The sequence below is a fragment of the Dermacentor albipictus genome, chromosome 1 (assembly GCF_038994185.2).
Source record: "Dermacentor albipictus isolate Rhodes 1998 colony chromosome 1, USDA_Dalb.pri_finalv2, whole genome shotgun sequence".
Lineage (NCBI taxonomy): Eukaryota > Metazoa > Arthropoda > Arachnida > Ixodida > Ixodidae > Dermacentor > Dermacentor albipictus.
In genome coordinates this window covers 48,493,720-48,512,518 of record NC_091821.1, presented here as the reverse complement: position 1 = coordinate 48,512,518, position 18,799 = coordinate 48,493,720, and the positions used below count along the sequence as shown (strand labels likewise).

At 42.0% G+C, this 18,799-nt stretch overlaps 1 protein-coding gene across 21 annotated transcripts in view; it reads right to left on the bottom strand.

Annotated features, from left to right (window-relative positions):
• Positions 1 to 18,799, bottom strand: part of LOC135905719 (uncharacterized) — a 155,756-nt gene that overhangs the window by 47,514 nt on the left and 89,443 nt on the right. For all 21 annotated transcript variants that reach the window (XM_065436706.2, XM_065436700.1, XM_065436736.1 and 18 more), the window contains 3 exons: positions 15,737 to 15,819; positions 10,960 to 11,066; positions 8,629 to 8,720 (listed from right to left, as the gene is read on the bottom strand). In XM_065436706.2, coding sequence (XP_065292778.1) covers positions 8,629 to 8,720; positions 10,960 to 11,066; positions 15,737 to 15,819 — 282 coding nt within the window. The remainder of the gene's footprint in view (positions 1 to 8,628; positions 8,721 to 10,959; positions 11,067 to 15,736; positions 15,820 to 18,799) is intronic.

Sequence of the window (18,799 nt, the reverse complement as noted above, 5' to 3'; positions counted from 1 at the left end):
ATATCTAAATTGCAAGCTTTGTACAAGAACAAATCACGAGTGATTAGACAGAAAATAAACAATCAGATAGTGACCCCACCGACTGACTTTACAGATCAGCAGCAAGCTGTGTTAAGATGGAACTTTACTGAGTCATAAACATGACAAGCTGCTGCTTCAAAGTGTTTGCCAAATAAAGAACCAAGAGCTAAGCACAGTGATCCTGATTTAATTCATAAGTGGAAAGTTTGGACATCTTGGAATACATTTCTAGTGCTGCTTTTAGTACAGGCACCGTATACACTGCTCGCGCATACTTGGACAACTCCAGTGGAGTTTTTCATTGAATGCAGAAACTCCGCTGGAGCTGTCTAAGAATGTGCAAGCATATCCCCCAAATTTCAGTTGGCCCAATCCCTAAATAAATTTTTGTAAAGGGGCCCTGAACCACGCCTCGGGCTTGGTGAAATAACATAGTCTGCGGGTAGCATACGCCGCTGTGAACATCTCAGCCAAGCTTTGCTGTCGTACATGGTGCATGGAGCTCGCAAGTGGATCGCAAAGTCACCTTTCTCTCAAATGCTCTCTTTTCAACCGAAGGCCCTGTCCTCACTCTCTTCTGGATGCTTTATTTCGTCATCAGATGCTTTATTTCATCATTCCCTTAGACGGCTGCTATTGGCCGATAGCTGACATCAAGCTATGGTCAGCTACACAGCGTAGATACTGCGGCTGCCGCGGGGTGCCGCCACGAGTCCACTGGGTAAGTGCATTGCAGCTCATTGAGGATAACCGTATTTGGCTTATGTTTAGCGCGTCGTAGACACCAAAGGCGGAAGTCGTGGAGTCTATGTCAACATTCAAAATAAAATTTTAACTGTGCATCACGGTGACATTTAGAAGGTGGAGCATTGTCGGTATGTCCCACTGCGCCGCAGCCTTCCCAGTGCAAGGCATTGAAGAAGGAATGGGAGCACCGCAGAGGCTGTGTTTGATTGCGAATAACTCCGCTTCCGCTGAACGCATTGAAGTACTTCTCACAGCAAAGTATTTCTGACATAGCCTATTTTAACTTCAAATGCCTTTCTCCACTTCGATAAAAAGTGGTTCAGGGCCCCTTTAAAACTGAAATGCCAAAATGATAAAGTAAATGGAAAATGAATGAACAAAAAAACAACTCTCGAACAATTCACTAAGTCTATTGGAGACAAACCACCTGGATCTATAAAGGAGGTTGTTAAGACTATGGTGGAAATGACCGCAAAATTTGCGGAAGTTTTGTCAGAAGTAAAAGCAGAAATGAAAAATATCGACCGATCAAACAACAGCATAAAAGCAGAGCTGAAATCAGTTGCAGCTTCAATGGGCTTTATAAATAGTAACTTTGAAGAGTTCAAGCAAGAAATTGTAAACCTCCGACAAGAACTTTCTCAGGTGCAGAAACAAAGCCTGATTTGTCAAACAGAAAACAAGCGGCTGGACAAAGAACTAAAAGAAACACGATGGCAACTGACTGAATTGAAACAGTACAGTCGTAGAAATAATCTTGAATTGAAAGGTATCCCCTGCACTGAAAATGAAGTTCTTGACGAAACAATGCAAAAGATTGCAACATTCTTGAACGTTGATCTTGTTGATGGAGACATTGATGCCATTTATTGTGTGCGCACAAAGGGTGATGGACCAGCCAATGTCGTTGTCAGGTTTAATGCGCGCTGAAAGCACGACATGATCCTACAAGGAGCAAGAAAAAAAAGACCAACAACAGCAATGCTTGGCGCGGAAAAATCTCAACCGCTGTACGTGAATGAACATTTATGCCCAGAATATAAGGCGCTACTCACCAAGGCCATCCAAATGAAGCGAGAGCAAAAGTGGAAATTCACCTGGGTATCGGATGGCAAAGTACTTATGCGGAAGACAGATAATTCTAGGGTCATCAGCCTCACAAGTGAAGAAGATTTAGCCCAAATAGTGTGATCCCATGTATTTGGGTAGCCTGACAGATACAAGCTTTAAATCAAGATGGCTTACACATCAAAGCAAATAGATGACCTTTGTTTGAACAAAAATGCGACCATTTTTCATTGTAACATACGCAGTTTAAGAAAAAACGTAAACCTGTTGACCTCATTTTTGTCGATGCATAATTTCCTGTATGACGTCATTGCAACAAGTGAAACTTGGCTTTTGAATGATGAAATTGTAGATATGCCAGGGTACAGATTAATATCCCGCCCTCGTGTGTCACGTTATTGTGGGGGCGGTGTCGCCGTTTTTGTGAGAAATAATCTCGACATTACAATACTGCCGTTGATTACATTCTCTTCCTGCGATATTGAAGTACTGTTCGTGAAAATAGAAACCGGCTATATCGTAGGCGTGGTCTATTGACCTCCCGACACGAGCCTTGGCAGTTTTCTTGATAAAAGGGAATCAATTTTATCTCTAGAATAGCAGCTTGGGCTTGTTGGTTTTCCATCCTGCTAGTAACAGCGCAAAATGTAGACAAGAGACGAGACAAGAAGACACCACAAGCGCTGCAGCGTTGACAATGAGGGCAATGAGTGCTGGGAAGTCGAGAGTGAAACATTGAAAAGGGCCCGAGGTACTAGAAATGTATTTCGCTAGTATAGCAGCGCTTGTGGTGTCTTCTTGTCTCGTCTCTTGTCTACATTTTGCGCTGTTACTAGCAGCAATTTTATCTTACGAAACTGCCAAGCTACGTAGGTTGTAATCGTTGGTGACGTGAACATTGATATACTTAATCCAATACACAAGGATTATTCTTATCTCCTTAAATCGCTTAATTTCCGAAATTTGATATGTCAACCGACGCGTGTAACACGCACTATGGCTACTCTAATAGATTACGCATTGACGAACATCGAGTCTGGAATTCATAGTGGAGTGTACAGTCTACCTCTTTCAGACCATTTGCCTATCTTCACGGCATTTAACAGCCAAAGTGTAAAGAACAAGGATGACGGGAGGCTTATAACCAGATTAGACTATAGGAAGCTCAGAGATAAAATCCATGAGGCCGACTTAGAACAAATGTACAATGGTAATGTACACATAGAGTTTTCCAATTTTATTAGCTTAATTAGCCATTTGATAAATGAGTGTAGCAGCACATATACTCGAAATTCTTATAATCAGCCTATCATTATAATCAGTCTATGGATGACGACACAAATTTTGGAAATACTTAAAACAAAAGAATACTGGTATAACAAATGGAGGCATAATAGGAGTAATGCTTACTACTGAGGTCAGTACAGGACATTTCGCAACAAAGCTGTGTCAACGATGAGAGTCCGAAAGAGATATTTTAATTCAAAACGCATCAGTCAAGCTGCCGGCGACTCCAAACAACTGTGGCGAATAGTAAACGAGGTTACTGGTAAAAATACAAAAAGGTGTGTTTATCCTCCCACTGTCGATGCAAACACTGTCGAAGACTTCAACACGTATTTTACTACTGTAGGTCCAGCACTAGCCGCTCAACTACCACACCTAAATAGTGAAGCTCCTCCCGCTTCTAATCCAGTAGTAAATTCGCTTATTCTAGAAGAGATAGAGCTCAGTGACATCGTTACAAAGGTATTAAATACACCAAACAATAAAGCGCCAGGACCCGACGGCATTTCTGTAAGGGTGTTTAAGGAAAATATTGATATATTAGGCCCAGTTTTGTGTCGAATGTTCAATCACTCTATCACTCAAGCAATATATCCAAATTCTCTAAAAATTGCTAAAGTCATTCCAATCCATAAAGAAGATGATCCGTCTAACCCTTTAAATTATAGGCCAATCTCTGTTTTAAGTATAATCAATACTGTTGTTGAAAAAATTTTATCGAATCGGATGAAAATGTTCATCGATAAGTACAATGTGCTCTGCCATCAGCAACATGGCTTCAGACCTCATTTCTCAACAGCTACTGTAGTCTTGACGTAAACGCAAAAGATAAATATGGCTTTACAATTAAATAAAATATTAGCTGTCGTCTTTTTAGACTTAAAGAAAGCATTCGATACAGTGAATCATTCCACCTTATTGGACAAACTTAAACATTGCGGGTTTCGAGGCAAAGTATTTGACTTTTTATCAAGTTATATACATGATCGATCTCAGGTCGTTAAAATCAATAACATAACTTCTTCAAAACAAAATATTGTTACTGGAGTCCTTCAAGGCTCCATTAGGTCCGCTTCTTTTTTCTTTGTATATAAATGACCTGCAACAAATTATAGACTCTGCAGAAATATTGATGTACGCAGACGACACATGTATTATAGTAACTGTGGATAATATTGCAGAACTTAGTCATAAAGTAAATGTAGAGATAAATAGAATTTCCAACTGGCTCTTGGCTAACAAATTAACAATTAACACAAAGAAAACAAAATATATTGTTTTTCAGTCACGCTTCAAAATTGTAGATGCTACACCTTTAAACATACATATAAATAGCATCCCATTGGATCAGACAAGTTCTTACAAATACCTTGGGGTAATTTTTGATAAGCACCTGCAATGGGAAGATCACATAAACAGTGTCTGCTCTAGATTGTCATCTGGTTGCTACGGCTTAATTCTAGCCCGCGAGTACTTTGACACTTCAGTTTTATGACTTATGTATTTTGCTTTTATTGAAAGTGACTTAAGGTATTGCACTGACTCGTGGGGATGGGCGTATAAAACCATATTAAATCCGATTATTAGGCTCCAAAAACGTGCAATTAGAATTATGTCTCATTCTAAGAATTACGATCACATGGCTCCATTATTCCACGAATATTGCATATTACTATTTGACTATTTATGTCAGCAGAGCATTTCATTGTGTGTCTATAGGGTTGTTAGATTCAACCACCCATTCAGCTCATCCATATTTTACTCATTTTCGCGATGTACAAGAAATGTAACTGCAGGTCATTTTAATCTCGCACCGTGTAGCAATATATACGGAGAGCGTATGCTACAGTTCACAGGCATTAAAACCTGGAACGGACTCCCAGCGGGAGTAATTAATTTCTCGAACTTCCCTAGTGCCCTGAAACAATATTTTCTTTCTTTGTTAGACAGAGAAATAATCTATTTCTTGATAGATCTGTATAAAGCAAGAAGAATTACATTTTTCAGATTATTTTCTGATTATTCCATGTAATTAGTATGATGCGATTGTGTTGTTTTGTTATGCATTGAAATGTCTTATTGCTCTCGTTTTCTTATTATGTACGTATTGAATTTCATCAATTGTATGCCTTATCAACCAGTTCAGTACTAATCGATATTACCTGCAATTTTTTGTGGGATACGTAAAAGAAATTAACATATAGTACACATCTTTACATTGCGATATGTATTCTTTTGTATTTGAACTGTGCCCCTTACACTGTTATTTGGTACTCTGCTGTATTCACTTCCTTTTAGTTGACTTGTGAATCAACAACCAACACCTTTGTATATAGTTACTGTTGCTCTTTTTTTATTCCTGCTATGCTAGGATTTCCTTTATATTTTTTTGTATCGGACCTTTAACTAGCCTTTGGCTACAGGTCCGACAAGTGATTGTTACTTGTGTATAATAACCTGGAAAGAAATAAAACTCATCATCATCAAAAACCCACACCTTCGTATTACCTGTGTTACCTACCATCTGCAGCAAGTTGTTTTTTCCCCCGCTTTAATTTATCTTTACCCTTTTTTACATCTTTAATTCTGTGGTTTTATGTGCCAAAACCACAATGTGATTATGAGGCACGCTGTAGGTGGGCCATCTGGATTAATTTAGACCACCTGGGGTTCTATAAAGGGACACTAAAGGCAAATATCAAGTCAATGTGTACTGTTAAAATACCATTCAAGAAACCTTGCAGATTTGTTTTGTGCCAAGATAGGACTTAGTTTAAGAGAAAATTGCATCTGAAGAATCCGCAAACTTTAAGTGCAGGTCAAATCACCCGCCCTGAGCGGGGTAAGGTGGTGACGTTGCACGCACCATCACCGCCCTTTTCTGCTGTCGGCGAGTAAAACGGCGGCCGACAGATGGCGCTAGGTTTTTTTGTGCAAAATGCAAATGCACGGTCATGGAGAAACTCAGACAAGACCGACTGTTGGAGTTGCTGCTTCATCTGCTTTTGGTCAAGTGGCGTGGACCATTCAGGCATCCCACGACATCACATGAATGTGCAATTCTCAGCTACTTGCAGTTTGTGCAAGTTTCGGGAGCCAGCAAAACCAGCGCAGCACTATGCAATACCGAAACTACAGAAACGCGGAAGTGCCAGGGGCACAGAGTCGAGCGATAACGAAACCTTTCGATTGCGTGCGTTATTGTCAAGGGTGACGTCAATGAATTATACTTTCTAAATATCGAATACAATTTCACAAGTAGCATTTTGTTCCATTTTATAATTCTGCGCAACGATCTTTTAAATGCGTTAGCTCTGTGCTTACCCAGTGCGAAAACCGTCTGTCCTGTAAGGTGACCACTTTCGAGATAGCGCCCGCAGCAGCGAGAGAATTCACCTTCGTTCTGCCTCTTGCTTCAATGCCAACAAAGCGGCGAGAACACAGCGCTCACAGAGCTCTCAGCACACGCCTCACTCTGCCACTTTCGGAGCCTGCACGTCTCTCTCCAACGCTAAGTAAGCAGCGAGAACACAGCGCGCGAAGCCATTAGCAGTTGGCACTCTTTGTCAGCATCGCACATCACTTTCAAGGTGCAGCCCGCGCGGCGGTGCCATACGAAGCCGCCACCTGAGTACGTTTGGCCATGGTTCATAATGATCAGAACATCGTCAGCGTACCTGGCGCCGCCACCTGCAGTACTTTGCTTGCGTCATCAATGCTCCTTGTGCCGTCTGTACCAGTTCGTGTTGCCGCAGCACTGTCATTTGTACTGGCCTGATCAAGTTTCATATCATTTATAATGACACCGGGCTGCGTCGAGATGAGCAAGTGTCACAGTGCTTACGTATACTTAGACAACTCCCAGAGGAGTTTCTGCGTGAATTTTTTTATTACGAGAGGTTGAGTACTAATGGCAGAATTATAATGAGGCGTGCCGTCATCAGGCTAGTACTTGAATGTCCCAGGTTAGTTGCGAATTGTGTCCTGTATTTATCTCAGTTTCTCGAATACTAAATCTTTGTCCACAATAATATTTACGCCTTGGACATTCTCGAACATTAATCTATTTATTTAGCTTGACTTACTACTTGCCTTTAGTGTCCCTTTAATGTGCACCCAAAGCACGGTATGCGGGCGTTTTTGAATTTTGCCCCCCCCCTCCCCCTCTCGAAATGCAGCCGCCATGGCCAGGATTTGATCCCGCGACCTCATGCTTAGCAGCGCGATGCCATGGCCACTAAGCAACCACGGTGGGTAAAAAAAAAGCATTATATCTAGGCTTCTGTCGTTTTTGTTGATAGGCTACGTGGTTAGGCGGACATAGCACCATGAAAAATCTCAACGATAATTCCCTAAATAACTAAAAGATGCTAATTAACTTCTTAATCATTGCCGTTAAAAACATAATGGCGAAATTGAGGCCGAGAAGCACTGAAGTCTGCTTAGCAGAAATCCTAAGACTAGCACTACTTTCGAGATATGCGAACTTAAGAAGTGGTACAATATACATTGCTGTTCCAGTTAGCAATTTCCAGAAGCGTGTTGTCAAACATACTTTTAACTGCAACACTGAGACATTTTTTTGGAAATCTTGGGGACGAATATCTCTAAAGTGGTGCTAGTCTTAAAATTTCTGCTAAGCAGACAGGGCTTCACTACTGCCCGGCTTCAATTTCACGATTATGTGCAAGCTAGAGTTAGCAATTAAGAAGTTAATTAGCATACTTTGGTTAATTAGCAAAGTTATCACTGACTATTCTCTTGCTACTAATGCCGGCTACTAAACGGTCGTGGCCTAGATATTAAAATTTTTTAAAAAGTTGTTATGCATGAATATAAACACCTGGTATAAGTCCTAACCCTCACATGACAAGGGAGTGGGCGCGCAAGGAGAATATGCCGCTGCCATTAGCACAGCAGGGCAGCGAAACGTTGGCAGCGCATAGTACCTCAAAGGAATGGTCATGTCAGTTGGTTACATAATTCGCCTCTGGGTTATTCGCTCAGGACAGATGCTTTCAACCACTTCACACAACTGGGGTGCATGAAACGCGCACTGCTTGTAGGAGCCATCGTCCTCAAAATGCTACTGTAGGATGCAAGCAGGAACACTACTGCTATGGCCTCGCACTGCGACTTTGTATCAAAGCATGCGAAACGACATACGAAGTGTGTGGATGTATTACTATACAGCATAGGCAGCAATATTATTCAGGGGGTGTACTCAAGCTGCTACATGTAATTTCGCCGGGCATTTCTAGCCCACTTGTGTAGCCTGGTTTTTCTTTCTGGAAAAGTTGTTCCTGTGGGTATTAATTAGAATTACAAGGGTTGTTCATGTACCAAAACAGCTCTCCTGGGTGAATTCTATTTACAGACTAGCCTAAAAATTACGCAAGGTGTAGTTAGAAAGCATCCATCATGAGATGCTCCCACCCGAGAGCTCAACTCAAATCCGCTTGTGTGGCCTCTCGCGTATATAGGCAAGAAAGTTGATTCACTTGCCTCTCGCGGCACTGGTGGCTAGTTCTTCCTGGGAGGTAGTCTTTGATTGTGACCCACTGGTGGCCATATGTTTCCACAGCTATCACCAGCATCTGTGTGGATGACAGAGTGTCAGACAGGAGTGTGATGAGAACGAAGCACCTTTCACTTGGCACAGTAAAATACTGGAATGACAGCTAACCTGGGAAATGGCACACAACTCTACTCATTCTTACTGGTGTAGAAACAGTGGAGGAAATGGGTTATGAGAGCATTCCTTGCCCCATGCATGCAGTCACCGCTCACTGGTGCATGTATAACTATGGATACCATGTTTGACTGCTGCATAATAAAATTATCTTTCACTCCTGTTAACAACTCTTTTTTGGAGAACTTTATCATAATCCACTCTCGGTGGTCGGGGATACTGCAAGGCACAGAACTTGTGGCGCTTCTAATCTTTGGACACTTTTCATATGGTTCTTCTAAAATGAAGGTGACCCTCCTCTTTGACTGAAGTGTTTCTTGAATGTTTTATTCTAGTTGACTTTCCCAAAAAGCTTATGGTGACTTGAGAGTGCCTGTCCGTAATGTTGTGCCGTGCTGCAATAGCAGCATTTTTTCTGCGTAATTATTGCACCGCGGCATGTGCTATTGAAGCCCATTAGCGCAGTCATAAAAAGGCACAACGCGCAAGCATGGCAGTGTAAAAATTAGATTAACGTGTGAGCCATAAAGTATATTCTCCTGAGCGAAAGTATACAAACCAGGCACTCCGGGATAAAGCCGATCTTCTTCTCCATTTACGGATATAAGCTATATAGGATATATAGGCACGGGTTTGATTCCCACAAAGAGCAAACTTTACCTCATTTTCTTTTCAAACGCTTTAATTTACTTTGTTTACAGGAACCTTACTGAGAAATTTGACATCAATTTGAGTATTTTTTTACGTGGTCTTACTCTTTGCCGTCGGCCATTTTTGGTACCATCATTCAAACATGCCGCCGACTACAGCCCCAAATTTCTGCATAATGGGGCATATAATGCTTTGGCATTAAAATCTGAGGACACCTAAGCGCTTCTTATGAGTTGTCAATGTGAAAGCATTAATGTCCAATTGAATGCCACTGAGCAATCTTTCAAGTTATGAATTCCTCGCGGGCAAGCGAGTGCGTTAAGATGCCTGGCCAACAACTCCTATATAGCACAAGGCCAGTGCACGTCAATCCATGACGTCATGCTGCCTTGGACGTCATGCTGCCTTGCCCGACTGCCACAGAATCTAACAAGGACGCTTTCGAGTAAGCCGTGGTGATTTTGATGTCAGTGCTTTCGTCATGCCAGACTTGCCAATGGACATTTCAGTCCAAGTAGAATAATGATGTGAAGCAGAGTGCACAGGCCTGCTATCTAGGAGGCACTTGTTTGGCCCAGTGGGTAAGACACTCGGCTTCTAAGTGTGGGGTCGTAGGTTCAAAACTCGTTACTGCCAACATTTTTCCTTTCGAGTATATTCTGATTTTTATATATCAATTTCTTTATAGCAATTACCGAGGAGAAGTTAGAGCACAGGAGACAGCTTGCGCGGACGAGGAACACGAGGACAACACAAGCTTTCGAGAGTGCAAGCAAGGGCGATGTGGCTTTGCAGTGATGCCCTCTCCCATCACGTAACACCTGGTGCGCCAGCATGCGTTTCCTTTCGCCCGCTCTGCTGCATTGAGGCGCACACATGACATGACGTTACAGCTATTGGGAATTTAGGTACCATTTCCGTGCTAAAGATACCAGCTTTTTTGCTCAATGGGCCTTTTGATGCTTTCACATCAATACAATCTCAGGCTCTCTAATCTCGGTGAGTGGAGTCCACATAAACCCTCCTTAAGATGATTGCAACTGTAAGACGGCTGGTATTACCTTGACAAAGACAACTACTGTTGAGATGTTAATACTGCACTGAACAGTCATCCGTTTTCCCTTATTCCACTGCTGTGGCAAGATGAAGCCTGACAGCAGCTGCTCTTGCCCCTATACTCCTCACATCTCCACGTCCCTCCTCTCCCCCACATTGACTTCTGGAGCTCACACCTGCTCCATAGTGGCTTACAGTACAAATCCACAAAGTGAAGGAAACGGGCGCTTCAATTTTTGCACAGTAGATTCTGTGTTAGGTGAGATATCCAAATGTAAAGGAGCAAATTTTTGCCCTCTCCTACACTACTACTGTCACTTGAAGGGGGTCATCGATTCACTGACCCCTCTCCTCTACCATGCGGCAGACATCTACGTCTGTTGCACCCATTCAACCGTGTTGCAACATTCCATTGGCTGGCACACCAATGGGCTCACCTTGTCCTCATCCTCGCTAAACTTGCCGCGGCGAAGATTGGGATTCAGCACGCGCTCCCATCGGTAGGACAGCTGCATCCTCGTGCGGGTTGGCATGGATGATGTCACTGCATAGTGATTGTAAGGGTAAAAAAAGTGAGCTGTGCTACAGCCACTTAGTTACTATTTATTTATTTATTTCAACATACTGTCAACCCCATGGGGGTTATTACAGGAGTGGGTAAACAATTTTGACACATAAGTACATTTGCAATCCTGGCTTAAGAAAATACAGGGTAGGTGGGAACACATACAGAGACGCAAATAATATCAATAAGTAAAAGAGAGGACTGCCTTCTCGGCAAGCTCAACAAATTTGGATAACATTGTTTGCGCAGTAACACATGGGTTCAGTTCATTCCGTTCTCGCACAGCTTGTGGGAAGTAGGAAAACAAAACGCGTTATTATTGCCAGAGAACTCTTCTAGTCTATGTGGGTGCATCTGTCGAGTCTGGCGAGTGGATTTAAGGTTTATAAAGTCCGAGTAGTCTAGATTTAATGAGTTGTGGAGTAACATATACAAAAACTTCAAACGCTGTAGTTTCACTCGGCTTTCCAGGGTGTGAAGGCCAGCGCATTGTGATAACTCAGTTGGTGAGTCGGTACGCTTATAGCGGTTATAAAGAAAACGGACGGCTTTCCTTTGAATTATTTCAAGTGTGTGGATGTTATTTTTCGTGTGCGGAAACCAGACTATATTCGCATATTCTAAGATCGGCCGAATAAGTGTGACATAGGCAAGGTATTTAGTTTCAAATGTAGAGTGACACAAGACTCTCTTGAGAAAGAACAGTTTCTGCATTGCTTTCCTGGTTACCTGTTCGATATGCGCAGTCCACGTCAAGTAAGAAGAAATGATGAGTCCTAAGTAATGATGCCGGAAACACTAGGGATGATGGCATTATTAATGGAATAAGGATAATCTAATTTTCGTTTTTTCTTTGTAACCGTCATTGAAACCGTTTTTTCTAAATTGATGGACATCTGCCAATCCTTGCACCATTGCCCAATTTGACCTAATGCATCACTGAGTTTAATTTGGTCATCAAGGTTCAGGACTTCTTGGTAAAGCACGCAGTCATCTGCAAACAGCCAGCTTTTAACATTAACTTCTTTCGCAATATCATTTATGTAGAGTAAGAATAGGAGGGGAGCCAGAACAGTGCCCTGAGGTACGCCGGAAACAACTGGAACAGAATCAGAAGAATGGTCTCCAAGATGCACAAACTGTTTCCTATTGGACAAATAATCACTTACCCAGCAAGTCACTGGCCCATCTAGAGTATGTTCTTAAGTTTGAAAATTAGTTTTGCGTGAGAGACCCGGTCAAAAGCTTTTGATAAGTCTAGAAAGAGCATATCAATTTGAGACTGGTTGTTAAGGGCTTGTGCAAGGTCATGGGATATTTCTATTAGTTGCGTAACAGTGGATAACCTACTATGGAAGTCGTGCTGGTTTGGATGAAGGGTTTGATTAGTTTCTACAAATTCTGTAATAAATTTCAAGATAATATGCTCAAGCATTTTACAACAAGTACAAGTCAAAGATATAGGCCGGTAGTTTGCTGGTGATGAAGGTGCTCCCGATTTATGCACTGGAATAATTTTAGCGATTTTCCACTCTGCTGGGAGGCTACTTTCACGTATTGATTTTGAGTATATCAGATGCAAGTACTTGCTGATAGGTGCTGCATACCAATTTAAGCATTCGTTCGGAATTCCATCAGGGCCGCTACATTTTTTAATGTTGATATTTAGTAACATAGAAAGTATACCAGTTTCGGATATAGTTGGAGAGCCAGCTAGTTTGCTCTGTTGAGAACCAAGGGTAAATGGGTATGGGTATGTTGAGACATCTGCATCACGCGTAAACACCGATTGAAAGTAGCTATTAAAGGCATTTGCTCTGTCTTTATTTTCCACTGGGGATGCTTCGCGGTTGTTGTTTTGAGAGTGGATGTAACGCCAAAATTTATGGGGCGAGTCCTGGATGAAATGTTTGAAAGTGGTGCTACTGAAATGCTCTTTAGCACCACGAATTCTGGCTTTTAATAAAGTCGTAAGAGAATGTAAATGTGAGCTGTAATCAGAGTACGTGCATAACTTTTTAGTTTTCCTTAGCCTCTTGATTCTTCGCTTTAAATGGATTATATCGCGTGTAATCCACGGATTGTGTTTTCTCGTCACCTTTGGTATTTTCGGAACAAAACAGTTAATGCAGTACATAATATGTGCCCCAAATTTCAGCCAGACATTGTCAATATGTGCCTGCTCGTCAGTACAAAGATTATAGAAGTCATGGTATTCATGGGTAAGATACGTCATGATAGCAGCATCATTTGCCCTATTAAAGGCAAATATATATTTGACAGGGCCCTTCTTCCGAATACCACATGCCATGGGCAAAGTGCACAGGACTAGTTTGTGGTCTGACAAGCCGTCTAATACTTCTACATGGGTATCGGTTGTCACGAAATTATCAGTGACAAAAACTAAATCTAAGACAGAGCTGGAGCTTCCCTGAATACGAATAGGCGTGAGAACAAGTTGTTTAAGGCTAAATGTGAACATCAAATCTAGAATGTGATTAGTTTCTGCCATTCTCGGACCCAGAGAGCTCCAATTTACATCAGGAAGGTTGAAGTCGCCAGCCAAGATAATTTTGCCTCCAGGCATGTGCTTCTGCATGAAATCATACATGCAGCCAAGCCAAGATTTATTTAATTAGCCAAGAACATGAGAGCAAGCATGTGTTAACACAGTTGAATCATGCACTAAGAAAAAAAAAAGTAATAAAAGCAGTCAAACTTGTTAGCATGACATACTGGGCTAGTTGGTCGCAGTTCATTGCGAGAAGCATGACATAAGACAAGGACACAAAAGGACACGTGTCCTGTCACACTTCTATTTACTGTCTCAAAGGTGCCTGCTGTTAGCACTGCTCGCATTGGGTACCAATGGTGGGCATCTTTTGTTCATTCTAGCAGAAGCATAATTTTTTCTTAGCTTCCTCTCAAAATTTTATGTTGTTCTCCAAGATTTTGCCACATAATTAGTACTTGTAGAATGCAATGATTGTATACTTTTATTTTCAAAGATAACAGTTAACTGCTAGTTATGATTTGGGACTGCTTGCCATATGTGCCACAACACATTTTTATTGAACTTGAAATTTCATTCTCATGGTCTGAAACCACACTAGAATCACCCTCTGACAGCAAAAGACATATCTTGGTCAGAATAGAATTGTGCCACTATCCCTTGCATGAACCTCACAATTGGCCCGCAGTTCCCAGCGGCTGCGGAGCGAGCATCTGACCAAGTCGGTGGTCAGACCTTCGGCGTAGAAGAGGGTTCAAAGAACCTCCGGGTCAGGACGTGCCACTACTGAAAACTAAACCTGTCAAAGTTGGAAAAATCAAGCCAACTTAGTGGAGCTCCTTGGAGATTTATTGGTAACTGCTTGAGATGTCATAGGATTTCACGAAGATGAATATTGGTGAAACATAGAGGGTGTTTAGTAATGAATGTGTCTTGCCTGTGATGACCACGCCTCAAGCGTCATAACGAAGGGATCAGAAGGAGCACGGACACATCACAAAATTATGCCTTTCCTAAGGGCGCTTCGCGATTGCGACGTTAAAGAGACGACAAGCTAAGGCACCAACAAATCCGTACCTACGTGGGGTGATTAACAGTGGACGATTAAGGGAAGCTTCTCTATTTCTGGGAAAACTAAGCACCTACAGCAACCTCCCCCCTCCATCTTCTCTCAATGTAAAAACTAATCCTTCCGTTTGATCATTTTACTTCCTTTACACAGCCCTCATCTCATGCAGAGTGGCTGAAAAGTGGGCAACTTGGTACGGATTTGTAGCTGTTACAAGTTAGTGTGATGTAACATGAACAGATGAAGATGGATGTAGACAGGACAGCGCATGACCTGTCATTTTTCACGTCTGTCTTCTTATGCCCATGTTACGTCATGCTGCTAAGTTATAGCTGTGCCTCACCTTATTATTCGTACCCGCATGAGCTCCTGGTCTCTCGGGAGAGAGGGAGCTACATAAACTTTGCAAGAAAAAGTAGTTGCCCTGATGAAGACAATTCTTCTTGTCCGACGCCAGCTCCAGGCTTATGCTTCCCCTGTTTGCCTTCTGTTCATCACCTCGAGTATCCATCATCCTGTGATCACATTGTCTTGCTTGGGCTTGGAGTGTTTAAAAAAAATGTGCTTGATTTCTTAAGAACTGGAAAGATGATAAAATATGATAAAGCGGTTTCCTCAGAATTGCTTTTACCGCTACGGTATACATAATACTATAGCAACTCCAGATAGTAATTAGACAAATGACTATAAAGTTATACAAGTTAACTTTTGTATCGTAATAGTCGACAATTGTAAAACTTCGAATGTAGCCAGTCGTCTCTGGAGAATTCGTAACTGCTTGTGGACTTTCCAAATGCTGACGTTGCTAACTTCTGTGGAGTAATGCATTTCTTCCAATTTTACCCAAGAAAGTGAAAATAGCAGACATCCATGAGCAAGGTGACCGTTTCCATCCACCGTTGATTGATCAAGTGTGAAGCGAGGGAGATCTGATGCAGGATCACTGGAATCTAGGTTTTTTCCTTTATAGTCTCATGAAAGCACGCACGAGAAACTTAGTCAGAGAGAGCTCACGAAGAGATAGTTTGACTGCCTGTGAGTATGCTCAATTTTTTTACAGCAGCTCACCTTTATCCCATCGTATCTCGCCATCCACCCTGTGTTCATCTATCAGCTTGAGCAACTGCATATCTTCGTTTTTCGTGAAGGCCCTGCAGAATTGTGAATGCATATTCTCATGCTCCAGCAGTCACACATAAGACTTGGTGCATAACACCACGCTTAATGATGCAGTTACCCATGAATTGTTATTGTAAATTTTACTGCGATCGATCTTGCCTCTAGACCTGATAAGGAATGACCAAAAGATTACAGCCAGCATGGCTGTTACCATCACTAAACACACTGACAAGATTGTCACTTTTAAATATAAAAACATGCCTCCATCATAAAGGTATCATCAATTATGTGCATGGGGGATTTGCGCAAGCTGCATGCCAATGTCGACGGGACAACTCGTCTACATCAGGACACATGTAGCTCCTGCTACTATTTGCACTCTCTCCTCCAAACTTGGGTGCTACAACGGTGCATGCATGTGGCAGAGAAAGAGAGTTCAAATCTACAGTACAAAGATTATGCCATTCCTGACACGTCGTCATATTTGCAACAGTAAATGAATTTCCATCGTTGTGTTATCTATGGTGTCCATTTAGCACAAGGACAAGAATAACCTTCACATGGTTAAACGAGAAGAAAGGTGGTTAACCGAGGGGCCCGATTTTTATTAGTCATATCATAAGAAGCTAACAAACACTGACACCAAGGACAAGATAGTGGAAATTACTTGTGCTTAATAAATGAAATAAAGAAACGATAAATTAATGGTAATTAAAGCGGATGAAAAAACAACTTGCTGCAGGTGGGAACCAAACCTACAACCTTCGCATTTCGCGTGCAATGCTCTACCAATTGAGCTACCGCGGTGCCGTTTTCCCATCCACTTTCTTGGATATTTATGTGTCCTTGTATAACCCTGGGAGTGTTAGCCAGCGCCACCACTCACAGACCTTGGCGGTGGACGTGGAACGTTCTTTTTGCCAAAGCTGGCTGTCCATTTCGGCCGCTGCTGATTGGCTGGGGCCACTCATCTCCGTCTCACTCGTACAGCTACATCTAATCAGTAGCACCCGAAATGGACAGTCCACTAAGTGGACTCCTACAGAATACCACCCCTGAGCAACACGAAGTAAAAATATGGCACACCTTTAGCCAAGACAAGAGTAAGCATAGACAAATCAACGCCAAATTGTGTGGCATGATCTGGCAAAAATGAACACTTTCGTGGCTAAGTGACATCGTCTTTCTTAATCTGGTGATCTCATTAACAAAAAACAATGCTAATCCTTTATTCTCAGCTTGAGTTATGAGACTAAAGTGGAAGTCCCACGAAAGGACAGATTGCCGATTCAGCCAACAAATGTGCATGACGTAGCTCAGTGCTGTCGAATCATGTCATACACATGTCCACTAGGTGGACTCATACAAAATACCCCCTCCCCAGTTTTCCTTCACGCTGTCCCAGTAAACTTAATGGACGGTTACGGCAAATAATGTGAGTGCGGCAAACTTCATGCATGCACAGTCAGTGGCAGTTGGTATTGGTAATGACAGAACAGTAATGCCATGCCAAAAATAATTTAATATAAGCTTTGGATAATTGCAAAGCTTCTATTTTTTTCTCAAAAGTTTTCTTTGAAGAACTAGTGACAGTTCAGGTGTAGAATGGAAAGCCAGATGCACTATACCCAGGCCTATTTTGGGAAGGTTATCAGCATCGGTGGGTGTTTTTCTTTCTTCTTCTTCATCATCATCATTATTACTAGTTGTATGTGCATTCTCTCGTGTTTCTTTATCTGTAGATATTGTTATGATAACCTATTAAAGTGTAAAACGATCGGAGGACAGTCAGTGAAGAAAGAAAAGGACTGATTCAATGCTTAAAGAAATCAGTGAACAGAAACAGGCAAAATTTCCACATTTTAAATGGCGCTATGGCACATACTTCTATGTTTGCATGTTGGCTTACTTCCAAAAGGTAATACAGCATTCAACTGTTTCAATGAAATCTACCAAATTTTGGATAATTCTTGGCACTGCTTATGTGATCTCTGCCGCAAACAATAGTGCCACTATTTGCGCCGAGGATTGCTGTGATATACAGTAAGCTTAGCAATTGCTAGTGACTTCACGTCCACGAAGACAAGTGCATTCAGCTAAACTGTAAGGCAGATGACAAGCATACTGTTAATAAATTGGTATTGACCACTTTTTCCCCCCCAAAAAAAGGGGGGGGGAGGAGGACAATGGAATGCTGAAATTATTATACGCGCACCTACTCTGCAAGAAGTGTCATTTTGTTAAGGGTGACTGGCGAAGAAATCAGTTTTGCCCATCGGCCAAGCTGCCCAATGCGAAGAATTTGAGATGACAAATGTTACTTGATGCACTACTGAAGAGGGTGTGGTATTCATACGGGCGTTGTGCTACAACCTTTCTAAGAGAAACCAACTTTAGGCTTGCTGCGAAATTTTTAACTGCTGTAAATTTGGTTACCATGAAATAGGAAAATTGGCAGCATGAATCTAAAAAGGAAGCCCACATAGGTTTCTCAGAAAGAAAGCTTCACAGTTGAAAAAAAGTAATGGCTCTCCAATAATCGAGAGTATATGTAAGCATGAAATGGCTTCCGGCAAGGCAGATTGGTTGGAGATGATACCAGCCACAATATTAAAACGGGTATAGTGCATGTTCGCAATGCAACACACCACCACACCATACCACAGCAAACAAATCTGTTTTGAACTGAACCTCATTGCAAGTGCAGTCTTGGCCAAACAGCCATTCGTAGCGTGCCAGACGCTGCCGGCTTGGTCACGCAGCGTGGCGCCATCTCTCGAGCCGTGGAACTCACGGATTGTTGGCGTTGAACAGGCAACCCGGTCTCAGTGCCAAAAGATGACAATCAAGTATATGGTGCCCTGTATCTGCCTTTTGAATGCCGCTATTGGAAATGACAAATAAAACTTCAGCGTACTAGAAGTTACACCTTGAGTGATATTGTGAACAAACATTAGGAAGAACTCGGAAGCAATATTTTTTGTAACTTGTATGGGCAGTAAACTAAGCCGT